The following is a 16399-nucleotide window of genomic DNA, read 5'->3' as shown; positions in this document are numbered from 1 at the left end:
ATCGCAACCTCTGTTCTGCTTTCCGGCTCCAAGAGTTGGACTACTACTCGGTTCCTCATATAAGTGGCATCCTCTAATATTTGACTTTTTGAGACTGGCTTCTTTCATTTAGCACCATGTCCTCAAGGTTATTCACTTTGTACCATCTGTCGGAATTCCCTGCCTTTCTAAGGTTGAATAATATCCCATTGTATGTACGTATGGCATGTGTTCACCCATTCATCCATCCACGGACACTTGGGTGGATTCCACCTTTGGCTATTGTGAATAACGCTGCTGTGAACATGGATATACAAATACCTCTTTGTGTCCCTGCTTTCAATTCTTTTGTGTATATGCCCAGAATTGCTGGATCATATGGTAACTCTATTTTTTAATTTTCTGAGGAACCACCATATTGATTTCCATCTTACATTCCCATCAACAGCACACAAGGGCTCCAGCACATCCTCGCTAATGCTTGTTAGTTTCTGGGTTTTGTTTTGTTCTGCTTATTTATTCTTTTTTTTTTTTTTTGATAGCAGCCATCCTAATAGTCGTGAAGTAGTACCTTGTTATGATCCAGTTCCTATTTTAAAAGAGTTACTGGGGTGCCCGGGTGGCTCAGTTGGTTGAGTGTCCAGCTTTGGCTCGGGTCATGACTACACAGTTCGTGAGTTTGCACCCACGTTGGGCTCTGTGCTGACAGCTCAGAGACTGGAGCCCGCTTTGGATTCTGTGTCTCCCTCTCTCTCTACCCCTCCCCTGCTCACGATGTCTCTCTCTCTCTCTTAAAAATAAACATTAGGGGCGCCTGGGTGGCGCAGTCGGTTAAGCGTCCGACTTCAGCCAGGTCACGATCTCGCGGTCCGTGAGTTCGAGCCCCGCGTCAGGCTCTGGGCTGATGGCTCGGAGCCTGGAGCCTGCTTCCGATTCTGTGTCTCCCTCTCTCTCTGCCTCTCCCCCGTTCATGCTCTGTCTCTCTCTGTCCCCAAAATAAATAAAAAACGTTGAAAAAAAAAATTTTTTTAAAAAAAAATAAACATTAAAAAATTTTAAAGAATAATACATAAAAGAGTTACTTTACATTTACGGCAAAACTAGCCACCACGATTTCCATTAGCAAAGGAACTTCTCCACCAAGTGCTGCCCTAACAGTACTGGGTGGTTCGTGTCATGAAATCAAAGCATTAGACGTCCCAAGACTGAGAGAATCCGTAGACTCTGCCAGAAGCTGAGCATCTATTACTGCCTTTGCGGAGGGCCGCAGGGCGGTGAGGAGTCTGCCCTGGGGTTAATCTTAGCCGTGCCTGATCATCACTGTTGACCTCACTCGTTCATAAGCTATCTTCCAACATCCCACTCTGTTACCACTACTCCTGCCCTTCTAGATTATTCCTTTATTCCTCAGAACCGGCAAAGGTGTTACCGCCTATAAAGCGTCTCCCTTGGCCTACTCTGGTCGTTGGGCTATGTCTCCGCTCACAGACAGTGCCATGCCTTCTTCCTCCCCTTCTGCCCTTTCAGGCATTTTCCCCCACCCCTACCCCATGGAAAGAGACCTTAGCAAGGCCTCCAGGGGACCTCCATGTCACCAAAGCCAGTGGTCAGATGTATTAGCCGCAGTCCGTCACACCCTCCTTCTGAAGCACATCTTCACTTAGATTTTCTGGCATCCCTCGCTTTCTTCCCTCCTTCCACTTTGTGCTTGCTGCCTCCCCATTTTTTGGCACACCAAATACTTTGGAGTCCTCTCTGGCTTCTTTCTTTCTCTCCTGCTCCACATCCAACTTACCAGAAAAATCTTGGGGCTCCTCCTCTGAAGTATATCTTCGATCTGATCTCTGTGGTCTCGTCTTCCGCCTCAGCCCGGCCGAAACCACTGTCATTTCTCATCTGGAGACTGCAGGCGACCTACCAACAGGCTTCCCTGCCCCATACTGCAGGCCCCATGATTTGTCTAGAGCCCAAGTCTAGTCAGGCCACCGTCTGCTTCAAATCCTCCACTGAATTCCTGTCTCGTTCTGTATCCATTAGAAATTCCCACCTGGCTCATCAGACCTACGTGAAGTGCCCACACAACCAGCCGCACTCCCCACAGAACCTCCTTTCGCTCCAACAGCACAGACAACTTGGAGCTTGTAGAAAACTCCAAGCGCACTCCCACCTCTGGGCTGTGGGTTCTTTGCACTTGCTGTTCTTTCTGCGGGACGCTGTCCCCTGATATCCATGAGACTTCCTCCCTGCCTCCTTTGGGTCTTTGATCTAATGGCGCTTTATCAGACGCTTCTTCCCTGACCACTCTTTATTTGATAGCCCTCCCTGCCCCGTCACTTTTGTTCCTTCTGCCTTATCATCTTCTTCCATTAAGAAATGATTTTGTGGGGGCGCCTGGGTGGCTCAGTCGGTTAAGCGTCCAACTTTGGCTCAGGTCATGATCTCACGTTCGTGGGTTCCAGCCCCACATTGGGCTCTGTGCTGACAGCTCAGAGCCTGGAGCCTGTTTCAGATTCTGTGTGTGTGTGTGTGTGTGTCTCTCTCTCTGCCCTCCCCTGCTCACTCTTTCTGTCTCTCAAAAAAAAATGAATAAACATTAAAAAAATTTTTTTTAAAATAGAAATCATTTTGTGAATCTATATGGAGAGAGAGAATAAGTTGTTGACCAAATCAACAGAAGAGAGAAGAGGCCAGAAGCATATACACTAAGTGTTGAGAGTGGTTAGCACTCAGAGGTAGAATGCTGGGTGGTGTTTATTGTCCTTTGGCCTCACTGTTTTGTCCAAGTTTCCTATAACAAATACTTATTACTTTTTGATCATTAACGCTAATTTTAAAATTCCAGTTTATTGGGAGGGACGCTTGGGTGGCTCAGTCGGTTGAGTGTCTGACTCTTAGTTTCGCTCTGGTCCTGATCTCACAGTTCTTGAGTTGGAGCCCCACGGGATCTGCACTGTCAACGCAGAGCCTGCTTGGGATTCTCTCTCTCCCTCTCTCTCTCTCTGCCCCTCCTGCACTCGTGCACTCTCTCTTTCTTTCAAAATAAATAGGGGTTCCTGGGTGGCTCAGTCAGTTGGGTGTCCGACTTCAGCTCAGGTCACGATCTCACAGTCCGTGAGTTCGAGCCCCGCGTCGGGCTCTGTGCTGATGGCTCGGAGCCTGGAGCCCGCTTCCGATTCTGTGTCTCCCCCCTCTCTGCTCCTCCCCTGCTCATGCTTTGTCTCTGTCTGAAAAAGAAATAAAAACATTAAAAAATTTTTTTAATCAATAAATAAATAAATAAATAAATAAACTTAAAAAAGAACTCCAGGTTATTGGGGGAGAGAATCTGATCGGCCAGTCCCTGGCCTGAGCACCTGTGGAGGGGAAGTGTGGCCCCACGGTACACAGGGTGACCCCACTAAGTTCTGTACAAGCGGATGTGGTCCAGGAAGGAGTGGCAGGGTTCACACCAACCTCAACCATGACATCATGGCGGGGAAGGAGAGGAAAGGCCAGATGTGCACTTTCTAAGGTTTAAATCTGGCAAATACTAGAATTGTCACTTCCGGCGAAACCTGTCATTTGCTTTGGTTGGAGACTGTGAGAGGCCTCCAGCATCGGAACGAAAGGGCCCTTTGAGGTCATTCAGACCAACTCCTTCACGTACAGCTGAAGAAACCCGGGCAGAAATCGAGTGCCCTGCCCCTGGTCACAGCTGGGGCTCGCACCAAGGTCTCTGCTCCGTGTCCAGTGTTCTGCACACCTTCCTACCTCTCCCCCTGGTGCCACGTGGACCCTCAGCTTGGAGAGCCCATCCTGGCCCCAGGCTGCCAGTTAGTTGTGCTTCTCCTAGGAGTCCACCCTTGTGCTAACCCACCCCCCGTCAGCATGCTGAGTCGCTGCAAGGCTGGCCGGAGTTCTGGAAGGCTCTCAGAGAGACCCAGCTTGAACGGCCAGCCCCGTCTGTAAATCCTCCCTGGCCCTTCTCCAGGTCTTGCAGCGTCCAGCCTCCCGTTGGCTACAGAATGACTTTCCCCCCCCCCCTTGGCGTGAAAGTATTTCTGTGCCGAAGGCATCCTTCCTGAAAAATGTGACTTTCCCGGGCCTCCCGAGCTATACTGGCATAAATACAGCTCCGGGAGCCCACTCTCGAAAGAAGAATGTGATGGATTGAATTGTATTTTGTGAAATAATAGAAAATGTATATTTCACCTGTGCCCTCAGCTTCCGGCACAAAGCTCCTAGAACCCTTGTCATTTCCTAAGGGATAAGATTACTACCAGCACCTTTTGTTCAAATATTTGGTCTTTGACCCCGGTTCCTGACACAGAGCTTCTGAATCCCTTGGAATATCCTGGGTGATAGGAACATGTTTTGTTCTAATGAGGCAATGCCTGGTGGGATCCTGGGTGGGGGTGGGTCGTCAGAAAGATGAAGCCATCATTAGAAGCTTGGAACTTTGAGCCCCAACCCCCTTCTTCCTGGAAGGGGAGAGGGACTGGAGGTTGTGTTAATGAACGATCACGTCTACCTACAAGGTGAAGCCACCAATAAAAATCCCAAACGTAGGGGGTTCGGAGAGCCTCTAGGTTGGTGAACACATCCGTGTTTTTGGAAAATGGTGCATCCATGGTGCACCCAACTCCATGAAGACAGAAACTCTTGCTCCCTGGGGCCTTCCTGACCTCATCCTATATACATACCTCTTCATTTCACTGTTCATCTTTATCCTTTAGTATACAATAAACCAGTAACCACCATCCCCCCCAAAAAAAAGACAAAGAAAGTATCTCTATGCCTGCAAAAAGGCACAGGCTGGCTTGGTTTATGAAATAAACAACGCTTTGTCAGTAACTTGGGGGCCATCTCTTTGCTAGGAGGCCTCAGCAGTGGTCACTCAGGCTGCTCTCGGGCCCTAGACGCATGGGATCGGGTAGGGATATAAACTAGTTCTTTTTTTTTATTTTATTTTTTAAAAAATCTTTTTAATGTTTGTTTATTTTTGAGACAGACAGAGCATGAGCGGGGGTGGGGCAGAGAGAGAGGGAGAGAGAACCCCAAGCAGGCCCTGTACTGTCAGCGCAGGAGCCCGACGTGGGGCTCAAACTTACGAACCGTTGAGATCATGACCTGAGCCGAAACCAAGAGTTGGACACTTAACCAACTGAACCACCCGGGCGCCCCCCCCCCCCAAAAACCTGTATCTTAACAGATTCTTAAGATGACTTACATGTTCATTGTCGAAAACTTTAAAGTATTTTCAAGAGATTCAAACAAAATAGTACATCCAGGAGGAATCAATATATTATTTCCATTTTTAAAATAGTTCCGGTCATCCTATTTAAACAATTTCTAGCCTGCTTTTTTTCTCCTAAGTTTCAAACATCACCCCAAATTACTTGGGCCTTTGTAAACATTCAAATGGCTCCTTCATACCCTGTCCAAAATTATGAACCCTGGATTTCCTAAATAGTTTTGTTGAACACAGGGTGTTATCAGTATTTCACTACCATAAATGATCTGTGATGAGTAGTTCTGCTTTTCAGTTGTTTGTTAAGTAGCACAGCAGCCTGGATTGTTTGGAGGGACAATGCGTGTTTAATTCGGAGTCTGTGACAGAGGCAGGACAGAAAAGCCTCGTACTTCATGCAGCAAAGAGGCATCAGGGGCACCATTTGGAACACGTGACTCACAGGAAAAGTCCCGGAAGGCCTGGGAATGTGGATTTAAAACCAACCCATATATATGCACATACACACATATATGTAAGTCAATGCCAAAAAAAAAAAATCTAGCGGGATAAACACCAAGCGTTAAATAGTGGTGACTTCAGGATAGAAAATGGGATGAGAAAGAGGGCAGGCAAAGACACACTTGAGGTTGTTTTGCGTTTTTATTTCCTATTTCCCTATATTCTTTGAACCTTTAATGAGAATATATTTATGTGTAACTCATGTAATATTTAAACAAAGTGTATTTTAGAGAACGAGTTGGATCCTCACGGAATGGAGCCTGATTTATTCAGCATATACTTACCTTTTACTCCTTTTTTTTTTTTTTAACCAACCCCAGCACGGTGCTTGGCACATTTGGGCTACTGGACAAATGAGCGAGTCTGGAGGGGGTGGCTCGTTTGGAGCTAAGAAGCGCTCATGTGCATTTAGACGACAGGCCTTAATAACCGGTTCTCCTTCCAGCAGACTGGTCGAGATGCCTGGGCATCCGGTCTGTGACATGGAAGCAGTGGGTGGAAACGCAGTCTAGGGCCAGGAGCCCGAAGGTTTCAGGTTGACGGGCTCATGTTACCCTTGATTCCTTTGCTGTTGCTCTAAGCGCCCGTGTAGTCTGCGTTTTCTCCGTGTAGTGCACGGCGGTCCCCGGGCCAAGAGACGGTGAGATCGTTCTTCTTTCAGGCCGGACACCTGGTCCCTGGCTCCATGCCGAGGTGGCAGGGCAGAGCTCGGATGACATCAAAGGCAGAAATTCTCAGGTAACGCGTCCCTCGGGTCTCTGAATGTAAAAACCGGGAGCCCCCAGAAATGCTGAGCGTGTGCTTTCTCCTTGAAACTTGACATCTTTGCACAGACTCTTTTTTCCTCAGGGAAGACCATTTGGTGTACCTTTGCAGCTAGAATGAAATGCTTACAGTTTCAAGCTCTGAAGAGCGAAAGGGGGAATCCCCATCACATCCAGAAGCAAGGTTGACAACCCAGAACCCCCTGCGAGTCATTCTGCAACAGTGCCCCCATTCACCCCCCCCCCCCCAGTTCATTCTTCCCTGGTTCCAATGGCTTGAGAAGCCTGGAGACAAAACCCTGTGACATGTATCCAATTGAATTCAGATTCTGTATTGTCCACAGAACGCAGGGTATCTTAGCGCACCCATTGGGGTTTTTCTCCCATTGACAAAATAGCTTCTTTTGGCCAAATTTAGTCACAGTTCAAGTCCTGGTGGCTAGAGGAAAGCTGGGAAGAGAACCAGACAGGTTCTTGTGGGATAAGAGTCTTTGACAAAATGCCCTCCTTCTCACGCAAGGCAGCTTGGACAGACTATCTCCTGCCCCTGGGCGGAAGTGACATCTCTCACTGCTCACAACAGGGTCTCATCATTAAAGGCCCTTTATCACTTTGCAAACAAGCATTTAGTGCCTGCCTTGGCCTCCTCCTGTTTCACAGTTCTGTGTGGCAAAGAGGGTGGCCTCCTGTTAAACTGGCCCCTTCTGCAGCCACATGGGACAGCATGGCAAGGGATGTGAGAAGGGGAACAAGGTCCTGGATGCCAGGATGATTTCCTTGCAGGAGGACGAACACCCCCTTTTCTAACCAACCACGGCTCGTCTAAGAATTGTGATAACCACTCAAATGATCACAGGCTCAAAACTGGGTGTATGGTTGCAGTTAAGGGAGAAGCGTATATGCATAGGACAAAAGACAGAGGGAATAGACACAGAATTAACAGGCAGGCACTCTGGGAGATGAGAGTTGATTTTTTACTTTCTTCCTAGCGCATTTCTGGAATTTCTGAAGTTTCTGCAGAGAATACATTACTCTTGTGGTCAGAAAAAATATAGTAATAATCAAAATAATAGCCCCCACATTATACAGTTCTTTACATTTTTTCAGATCACTTGCATATGTGATCTCCTTTGATCCTTTTAGGTACCTTCTGATGTAAGCTGGAGAGATGCCTTTAATGACATTTTTTTTTTCAGACAAGGAAACTGAGCCCCAAGGGGCTAAGGAACTTTCCCGAGGTCACATGCCCAGACTTCTGACTCCTTGTGCGGTGCTCCTCCCACAATACCTCTCTGCTTTTCCTGGTGTGTTCAAATCACCAGGATAGGAGTTATCCTCACCCTCAGGCACAGCCAGAATGATTAACCATGGTGCAGCGCCCCGTCTCTGGCCTCATGGCAGGCACACACTTAACTCACCAGAGCCCATGAAAGTCTAGTCCAGGATGGATTGTGAAGTCTCTCTTGGGCATCCCGTAGTCAAGATGATCTTCTTTTACGTCTAGCTGGACACCGTGTGAATTCCTTTTCACTTCAGTGAGACAAAAAGCTATCACCCGGAGGGATCACAGGGTTGTAGACAAAGCAAACTGTCCCAGGGGGCACTCTTCTTTTCTGGCTAGGAGGCCTGAGTGATCCATGCAAGGGTGGGAAACCTGGGCTGGAAACCTGAAGGCCTGGGGCCCTCTCTCTTTCCCATTGCCTTGTGTTGGGATCTCCCAGAAGTTCTTTGCTTTTCTTGAGTTTCTGCCAGGTACTGGTGTTTGGTCCCATAAATGTCTGTAAGATGGCATTAAGCCTTCATTTGCCATCAATTACATGTCCCATTTCATCCCGCGTCCACCCACAACCCCCTTGGTAAAAATCAGCCCCTTGCATATGACGCATCAGGCCCTGGCAGCCTTACGTGGATGCAGAAAGGCTTTGGTGCCCAGTCCCAGGGTGGGTTGTTTGTGTGTGAGGCGTCTTTTCGGTCCACCTGGTAATGTTCTTGTCTTTCCGCAGTTATCTCTAAAGACCCTCCGGTGAGAAGGCAGATGAAGCCCATGTCCTGTGAGCCACCTGGGGTTCCATACTGCCAGATGGGCATCCCCAGGAGAACATGTCTGTCCTCACCACACTCGAGTTGTAATTCAGTTGACACACAAGCTCAGAGTGGAGCATTTATTTATTGTAAATACGTAGTTTGCACAGGCTTTAAGTCAGTATGGTAGTCGACTTTTGAGTAATTTAAACACACACACACACATTATGTTTCTCCAGTCTAAGACGCATCTTGTCATCCATCTGTCGGTACAGACAGAGCCCTGTCCCCACCCCGTGGTGTCCATTCCATGACTGTAAATATGCGTGCAGGCTGGCCCTTCCTAGATTCTGAACCGTTTCTAGAAGATTCCTTAGTTTGCAAGTAGTCCCGAAGTCGCAGTATCCATGACAGCTTCTTATTGGCATGATTCTTTATTCTCATCGTACAAACCGCAAAATCAAACCAAATAATGCCTTATAAATTATGCAGCTCAGAGAGAGTAGTGTATCCCCACACCCAGACAATGCCACACAGCCTCCAGTGAACGAGATGCCATGTCTCGCTTCGTTTTGCAGTACAGGGATTTTTTTTTTTTTTCTGCCTAATGTAAATATAACGCAAAATTAAGGCAAGAGTGGGCGTGGCCCCTCCAATGCCAACCACAGGGCCCTTTTGTAACTGAATGACCCTACAAGTAGCCAGTGCTCTTTACCGTTTACAGTGCCCCTCCTCACCCACGTTCCCATTCCTCCTGTCCCACGAAGCCCCTAGCCCCAGTCCTGGCAGCCAGGGTAAGGCGAGATTTATGAGATTTTGGTATTTTTTTCTGCAAGTTGGAAACATATGTGACTCCTTATTATAGTCAGTTACAAAGTCTATCTCAGAGATGTTTTTGTTTTTTTATCTTTCGCCCCGGGAGCAGGATTTCCACGGAAAATATGACACGAGAAAGTATAGACCGAAGCATATTAGCAAATATCTGCCTCACATACCTGGTGCCTCACCCCCACCCTTAGGGACCCTGGAAGCACCCGCCAGGCTTCCCTTCCCTTCTTCAGCTCCCTTCTGAGCTCAAGAGGACCTGACTGGTCTGAGAGCAAATCCCCCCTTCCCTGCCGCAGGCACTTCTCTGTGGGGGAGAAGGGTGGAAGTACAGCAGCCCCCGAATATAGAACTGGTCTGGACGGGCTCTGACTGCTGTTCTCGCACCCTTTTTCTTGAGCTGGGAAGAGAACAGAAGTGTGTTTTTGCTTGCACCTGACCCCCAAATGCCCCCTGTCCTTGGAGGGGAAGCTATACCAGAAGAAGGACAGAACATAGAAGGAAACAGACTGACCCCGGGGTCTGTGCTCAAAACAGGTGGAGATGAAAGGAAATCGAGAAGGAGAGGCGGGCAGAGCAGTGGAAAAATTAATGTCCTTTAGAACAACCCTCTCAGGTGCTCACACCTGAAGGACAGCGTGCCCAGACCAAGCCATCCAAAAGAGGTTTCCGGTGAGGAGGGTTTTGGCAGACGTGAGTGCATACACTCAGCTGTTGTCCAGAGTAAAGAGTAAGATGGCGTCCTACAACTGAACAAGGTCAAGTGCCCTTCTCTGGGGAATCAATCATGCCAAACTGTAACTGCTAAATCAATGGAAAAGCAGCTTTTGCAGGTCATTGGCTCTGGGCATAGCCGATTTGTTTTACTGGCTCCGGAAGCTTTCCAAAAGGTCAGAATTTCTTTATTATAACGGCATCCCCTCCGTCTCCCTCCCGGTTGCGTAAAATAATTACAAGGGTTTTAATGATCACGATTAAGAAGGCCAAAGACAAAGACAATTCCACCTTCAGAGTAGACTGACTGCCCTGATGAGGTGTTTATACACTCATGTTCCACGCCACTGGGACAGAAATGAAAAATAAAGCCATCAAGGACAGAGGGAAGGGATGAGCAGAAACCAAAAATTGCAATTAGGGAGAAATCTCAGGAATCTGGCATCACACCTCTCCTCGAGACCTATCACTGAATTTCACACCCTTCGAACTCACGTGGTGCCTGCCTCTGGCAGGACAGGTTAAGCCCCTTGACCGTAAACTTTTGCAGAGGCGACGACGAATCACAGCACCCTCACTGCTCTCAAGCGTCTCGCTAACACTGTCGCCTGTGCCCCACCCCACCCCGTGTTTCATATGTATTTTGTATTTATTGATGTGCCCTCCACAGACTCCTTTCTTTGTACCTAATAAACTTTAATAAGTGGAAATGCTTCTGCTCGTGTCCTTGTTAAAACCCGTTGAGGGACACCAGTACCAATCTAGGCCAACCATTTTTAAGGGTTAGAAGGGCTTCTATTCTAAGAATGGCAGGGAACGGGAGATACTCACACGGGGAACCAACACCTGCTGCAACATGTTGTGTCCAAAATGGGGCCTTTCTGTTCTGAGCTGACGCTTTTCACTAACCTACGACATGGTGTTTTCCTAGCTTTTGTGGCTCAATGGAACGGATGGGTATTTGGGAAAAGCAACCAAGGGAAAATCTTTCTCAAATATATTTTCCCTTTTTAAAAAAAAAAAAAAAAAAAAAAAACACTGCTTATTTATTTTGAAGTGGAGAGCGCAAGCATGAGCAGGGGAGCAGCAGAGAGAGAGAGAGAGAGAGAGAGAGAGAGAGAATAACAAGCAGGCTCTGAGCTGACAGCACAGAGCCCAACGCAGGGCTCGATCGATCTCACGAACCGTGAGATGGTGACCTGAGCCAAAATCAAGAGTCGGACGCTTAACTGACTGAGCCACGAGGTGCCCTTCAAATACATTTCCCAAAAAAATCGGTAACGCTGTATTGTTTTATTAATATAAAATGGGCAGAGACCGTTGCTTATGGAATTCCTCTGATTCGTGTCAAAACGAAACCACTTTTGCTCTTAAGTGCACTTCGTGCCTGCCCCCAACTTCACAAACCCCTCGCAGAATCTTTACGAGGCAGTGTCACCTTGATGTGCCCTGTGGTGTTTTCAGGGGGCCTGTGGCACAGAGGAGATGCGGTTCACCTGCTAGGTAAGCTGGCCTGGGGCCAGAGATCTGAGTCTATTTTGCCTGTTACGAGTTGGAGGATGTAAGTTATGTGACCCCGTCTGCCCCTTAGTTTCCTCACCTGTAAAATGGGGGCACAAATAGGTACCTAAGCATACAGTGGTGAAGTGAAGTTAGACCTAGACAAGCCCTTAACCCCTGGGTCCCAAGAGACCCAGGTACCGGCACAGCCCAGCTCTAGGGTAAAAGCAGTGGGCTCATTACATGCCGAGTCACAAACAGAGCCGTCACTGGCTACCCACACCCCAGCCCTTCGGCTTAGATGGTAGCAAAGAAGCTCAAAGACCACACTCCACTGGCTCTGCCGTTGGATAACAAGGAGAGCGCAGTCGTTAGAATTCATAGACGTTCCCGGAATAAATCTCATCTGGAAGCGAATTTCAAAGCTAGCGGCTACACACACTTTGCATCCAAATTAGTTAAGGACCTGACTTGTTTTATCTGCCCTCTTATTAGTAGAGGTAGAGATAAGCCCTTTAATGACCCAAAGGGCCAGGGTGAGTAGAGAAGGAAAGCAGTGGCCGAAGAGACTTGACAAAGGGGATGATGAACTTCAAAGCCATGGGCTGCAGAGGTGAAAAAGCTGTCGTTTTAGGCACCTCTGATAGACTTAAGGGTGGGAAAGGTGGTACCTAGAAGGGTGAGGGAAGCAGCTTCATAGGAAGGGCTGTGGACTCCAGAAGTGAGATCTGAATTCTTACACCACGTCCCAGAGTTTTGGGCGTCCTTCATCAACCTGTTCTGTTATAGGTTGAATGATGTCTTCCAGAAATCCATATGGAGGAGTCCTCGCTCCCTCATCTCTGGTATTGATGGGGGAATCAGGTAGCAGATGTAGCTACTGAAGATAAGGGGGTACCGAAGCAGGGCGGGCCCTAATCCAGTATGAGCGGTGTCCTTGTAATAACAGCAACGTGGACACAGACACATACACTGGGAGAAACGCTGTGTGAAGACAAAGACGGAGACTGGGGCAAGGCCAAGAAATGCCAAATGACCCCCAGCAAACCCCCAGAAGCCAGGGTGGAGGCACAGGACAGATTCCCCCTCACAGCCCTCCGAGGGAACCCCACCCTCACCGACACCCGGGTTTTGGGTCTCTCACCTCCAGAACTGTGGGACAATAAACTTCTGTTGTTTAAGCCACCCGGTTCGTGATGGCTTTATTACAGCAGCCTTAGCAAACTAATACGTGCTCTGTCACCTTGGAGCTTTGCAGGACAATGTCGCGTTTGTGGGGAAGACGAGAGTTGGAGATACAGGTTAAAGAGCCAGCAGTCCCTTGTCGTATCAACGAGGCAGTCATCTACTCTGACCTTGACACAGGTCACCTTGTGACCGTGACTAAGTCCTATTTTCACAAACAAGACACTCAGTTGCTTTTTGCCTGTCACGGCGGAGACCAAATCATGGAAGCAACCTGGCATTTCTAGGTCACAAGAGTGGAGAGAGCTGGCCTTCCTCTTACGTGGCATTGTTTCCTCTTTCGGGGCTGCTCTGGCTTTAGCCTTGAAGATGCTCGGCACAGAAGGCGGCAGCCGTTCTAACGAGCTCGACTTCTGTTTCTAGTGTGGTTTTGTTGAATTGTGGTAAAATACGCGTCAGGGAAACTTACCGCCATAACCACGTTTAAGTGCACAGCTCAGGGACGCCTGGGGGGGACTCAGTCGGTTAAGCGTCCAGCTTTTGATCTCAGCTCAGGTCATGATCTCATGGTTCGTGAGACCGTGCCCTGCAGCGGGCTCGGCACTGACAGAGCTTGGGATTCTCTCTCTCCCTCTCTCTCTGCCCCTCCCCTGTTCATATTGTCTCTCAAAATAAATAAATAACCTTAAAAAAAAAAAACTAAACTAAATTACACTAAAACACTCTACCTCTCAGACAACAATCCTCATTCTCCAGCCCCCCCAGGCCCTGGCAGCCGCCCTTCTACTTCCTGGCTCTGTGAGTTAACTGCTCTTGGGACCTCACGTAAGTGGAATCATACGATATTTGCCTTCTTTTTTTTTTTTTAACGTTTATTTATTTTTGAGACAGAGAGAGACAGAGCATGAACGGGGGAGGGGCAGAGAGAGGGAGACACATAATCCGAAACAGGCTCCAGGCTCCGAGCCGTCAGCACAGAGCCCGACGCGGGGCTCGAACTCACGGACCGCGAGATCACGACCTGAGCCGAAGTCGGCCGCTCAACCGACTGAGCCACCCAGGCGCCCCAATGTTTGCCTTTTTGACACTGGCTTGTTTCACTCAGAATAATCTCAGTGGATACTCGCATTGCTTCCACACCGTGGCTACTGGACGTAATGTTGCTGCTGTGAACACGGGCGTAAGAGTACCTCAGACCCGGATTTCAGTTCTTTGGGGCATATGCCCAGAAGCAGAATTGCTTGGTTATATGCTAATCCCATTTTTCCGATTCTTTGAGGAACTGCCATACTGCTTTCCACAGCGGTTGCACCATTTTTTACGGCCACCAGTACCATACAGGGTTCCGATGTCTGAGCATCCTCAGCGACACTTATTTTCTGCTTTTTGATGGTAGCCAACCCGATGGGTTGTGCTTTTGTGTTTATTTGCAAAGAGTGAAGTTACTCACCAAACGGTATACCATGTTGGAAACACTGAGCTGACTGGGTTTGATGACGAGTCCGGTCAGAAAAACACATCCCCCTTCATACATTTTTCTCTTTTGTGACCAATGCCCACATTTATTCATGAAACACAAGGACATTAATTTCAGTATTTTTTTTTTTTTATTGTATGCTTGATGTATTTAGAGACAATTCCAAGGGCAAGCACTGGATAGGGAAGTTATCTGGTTTGTTGATATTTGTACAAAAGGCTGTTAAGACTACACGGTCGGTTCCCACTGCAGGAAACAGAAAGATTTTCTTTGTTAGTATTCCCTGCCAATAGCATTTTCCAGCTCACACATGGAACTTCTCACAGCACGATTGCAAACACATACGTAGTGCATTCCCATGAGAAATCTGCAGGTGACATCTCGGAATGTTGGGAGTCGGTCAGATACGGCACGTTTGGCACAAACCGTAGGAGGAGAGCTGGGGCTTGGGACCGTGCAGAATGAAACGCCACAGCCACAGGGAGGCACAGGGTGGTCCTGGGACAGCAGATGCATGTGACCTGCCACCCCACCCCCTCCGTTCGGGAACGGCCAGCCAGGGGGGCTCCCCCCCTCCCTCCTTCCTCCGTGTGCTTCCTTCCTAAACCTGCGAGCTCAGCTGAAGACCTCCCGACAAATGACTTGACTGTTCTTTAGTCAAGGATGCAGTGAGTGGTTTCATAGCAGACACATTGGTCCCACCCGGCTTCCCTGCTGGGGCCGGCCAGAGCTGTGTGACACCTGTACCAGTGCGGGATGACATAAGTTAGGGAGCAAAGTAGTTTGCCTGGTTGGCAATTCCTTTTTTTATACCTAGCAATTCACCCAATAGTGAAGGAACTTCACTGCTAGTATCTACTAGGCACACACCTGCTCTGTTAGCTTGTAAGGAAGACCGTCTAATAAGAACACTGTGTCTTATGTTATTGGGCACTAAAGAATCACCAGAATTTCAAGTATATGCTTATTCTACTGAAAGTTCCAAACCACCTCCAAGAAGGAAGAGTACTACCTCTGCTTCGCTAATTTACTTTTACTGGAGCCTCTGCTCCCTTAGAGGATGAGGGCTGTCTTCATCTACGGCAATGCCATCTACTAGACAAGACTAAGCGGCTTATGGTTGGTTACGGGGCATGGGATTGGGGGAGAAATTCCATCCTTTACAGCCATGTCTTCTTGCTGCACAAAGCACGCACACCTCCCCCGTCCAAGTCTTAAGGGACACACAAATGGTTCTTTCAGGAAGCTATTTACACACTGACCTTTAACCATTGTTTTCTTAGTTCCTCTTGAATATTCATTTTCTCCATATTGCCTTTAGAAAAGCAATCCCTGGTCAAGAATTCATCCATGTAATGATAAGCATTTTTCAAAAGCAGGGTCTGTTTGGAGAATTTAAAAAGACACATACCTTCCCCCAACAGCCTGTTCAAAATCCAAGAACGAATTTCAAGCGGTGGACGTAAGTAGAAAGAAGTCACTAGAAGGGGGTCCAGCCACATCAACAGATTCTCTACTCTCTTCTCGTCTTTCTCCACACTGCCCAAATGCGCAAAGAATTCACCCACGCTATTATTGGGGGTTTGACTGTACATAGACCCCCTCTGTGCCTGACAGAAGTGTCCCAGCCTCTGTTGAACTTCTTGCCCGGCCTAGCCATGGAGGGCTGCCATGGCCCATGGTGGCCCAAGACTGGGGCACCACAATTGTGATGCACACCATTACCCCAGACAATTCTCATTTAGGGTTGGCCCTTCTTTGAGATGCTGGACAAAGGTCAGTGTCCCCTAAGAGAAGCAGCCATTGTATTTCCCACTTCATGGCGGTTAGGAAATCGCATAGACTGGCTGGCCCACAATAATGTTTGGCCCATAATAATGAAAGCAGACCCCCGTGTAATTTATTCTCACCAGACCTCTTTTGGTAAACCCCAAATCACCTTGGGTATCTCAAGCACGTCAGGTCCGATGAAATGTTTCTATAATAGGTAGAGGTGAAACCACCTGGTGAAATCTTAGAGTGGCTTAACACATCCCCTTGTTTTAAATAACCACCTAGCAGGTGGACTTGGGCGGGGTGAGGCACCGAAAACGTCACCTCCAAACCTCCCCCTCCCCCAACTTAGCACCTGTAGACAGATGCTCTGAGAATGGCTGCTCCATCTACCAGAAGACCCTGAGTTCGTCACCCGTGAAAGCCCTG

The 16399-nt window shown here is 48.1% G+C and overlaps 1 protein-coding gene across 1 annotated transcript in view; it reads left to right on the top strand.

The window, feature by feature from the left end:
* The window catches only part of WIPF3 (WAS/WASL interacting protein family member 3), an 85498-nt gene extending 74753 nt beyond the window's left edge, over positions 1-10745 (top strand). Inside the window, exons 10-11 of the mRNA XM_058723551.1 lie at positions 6372-6448; positions 8478-10745. Of these exons, the coding sequence (XP_058579534.1) occupies positions 6372-6448; positions 8478-8501 (101 nt within the window). The 3' untranslated portion in view covers positions 8502-10745. The remainder of the gene's footprint in view (positions 1-6371; positions 6449-8477) is intronic.
* Positions 10746-16399: the final 5654 nt, after the last annotated feature.

This window comes from Neofelis nebulosa, chromosome 4 (genome assembly GCF_028018385.1).
Source record: "Neofelis nebulosa isolate mNeoNeb1 chromosome 4, mNeoNeb1.pri, whole genome shotgun sequence".
NCBI lineage: Eukaryota > Metazoa > Chordata > Mammalia > Carnivora > Felidae > Neofelis > Neofelis nebulosa.
Note: the sequence above shows the minus strand (reverse complement) of the source record. Positions and strands in the feature narration are given on the sequence as shown.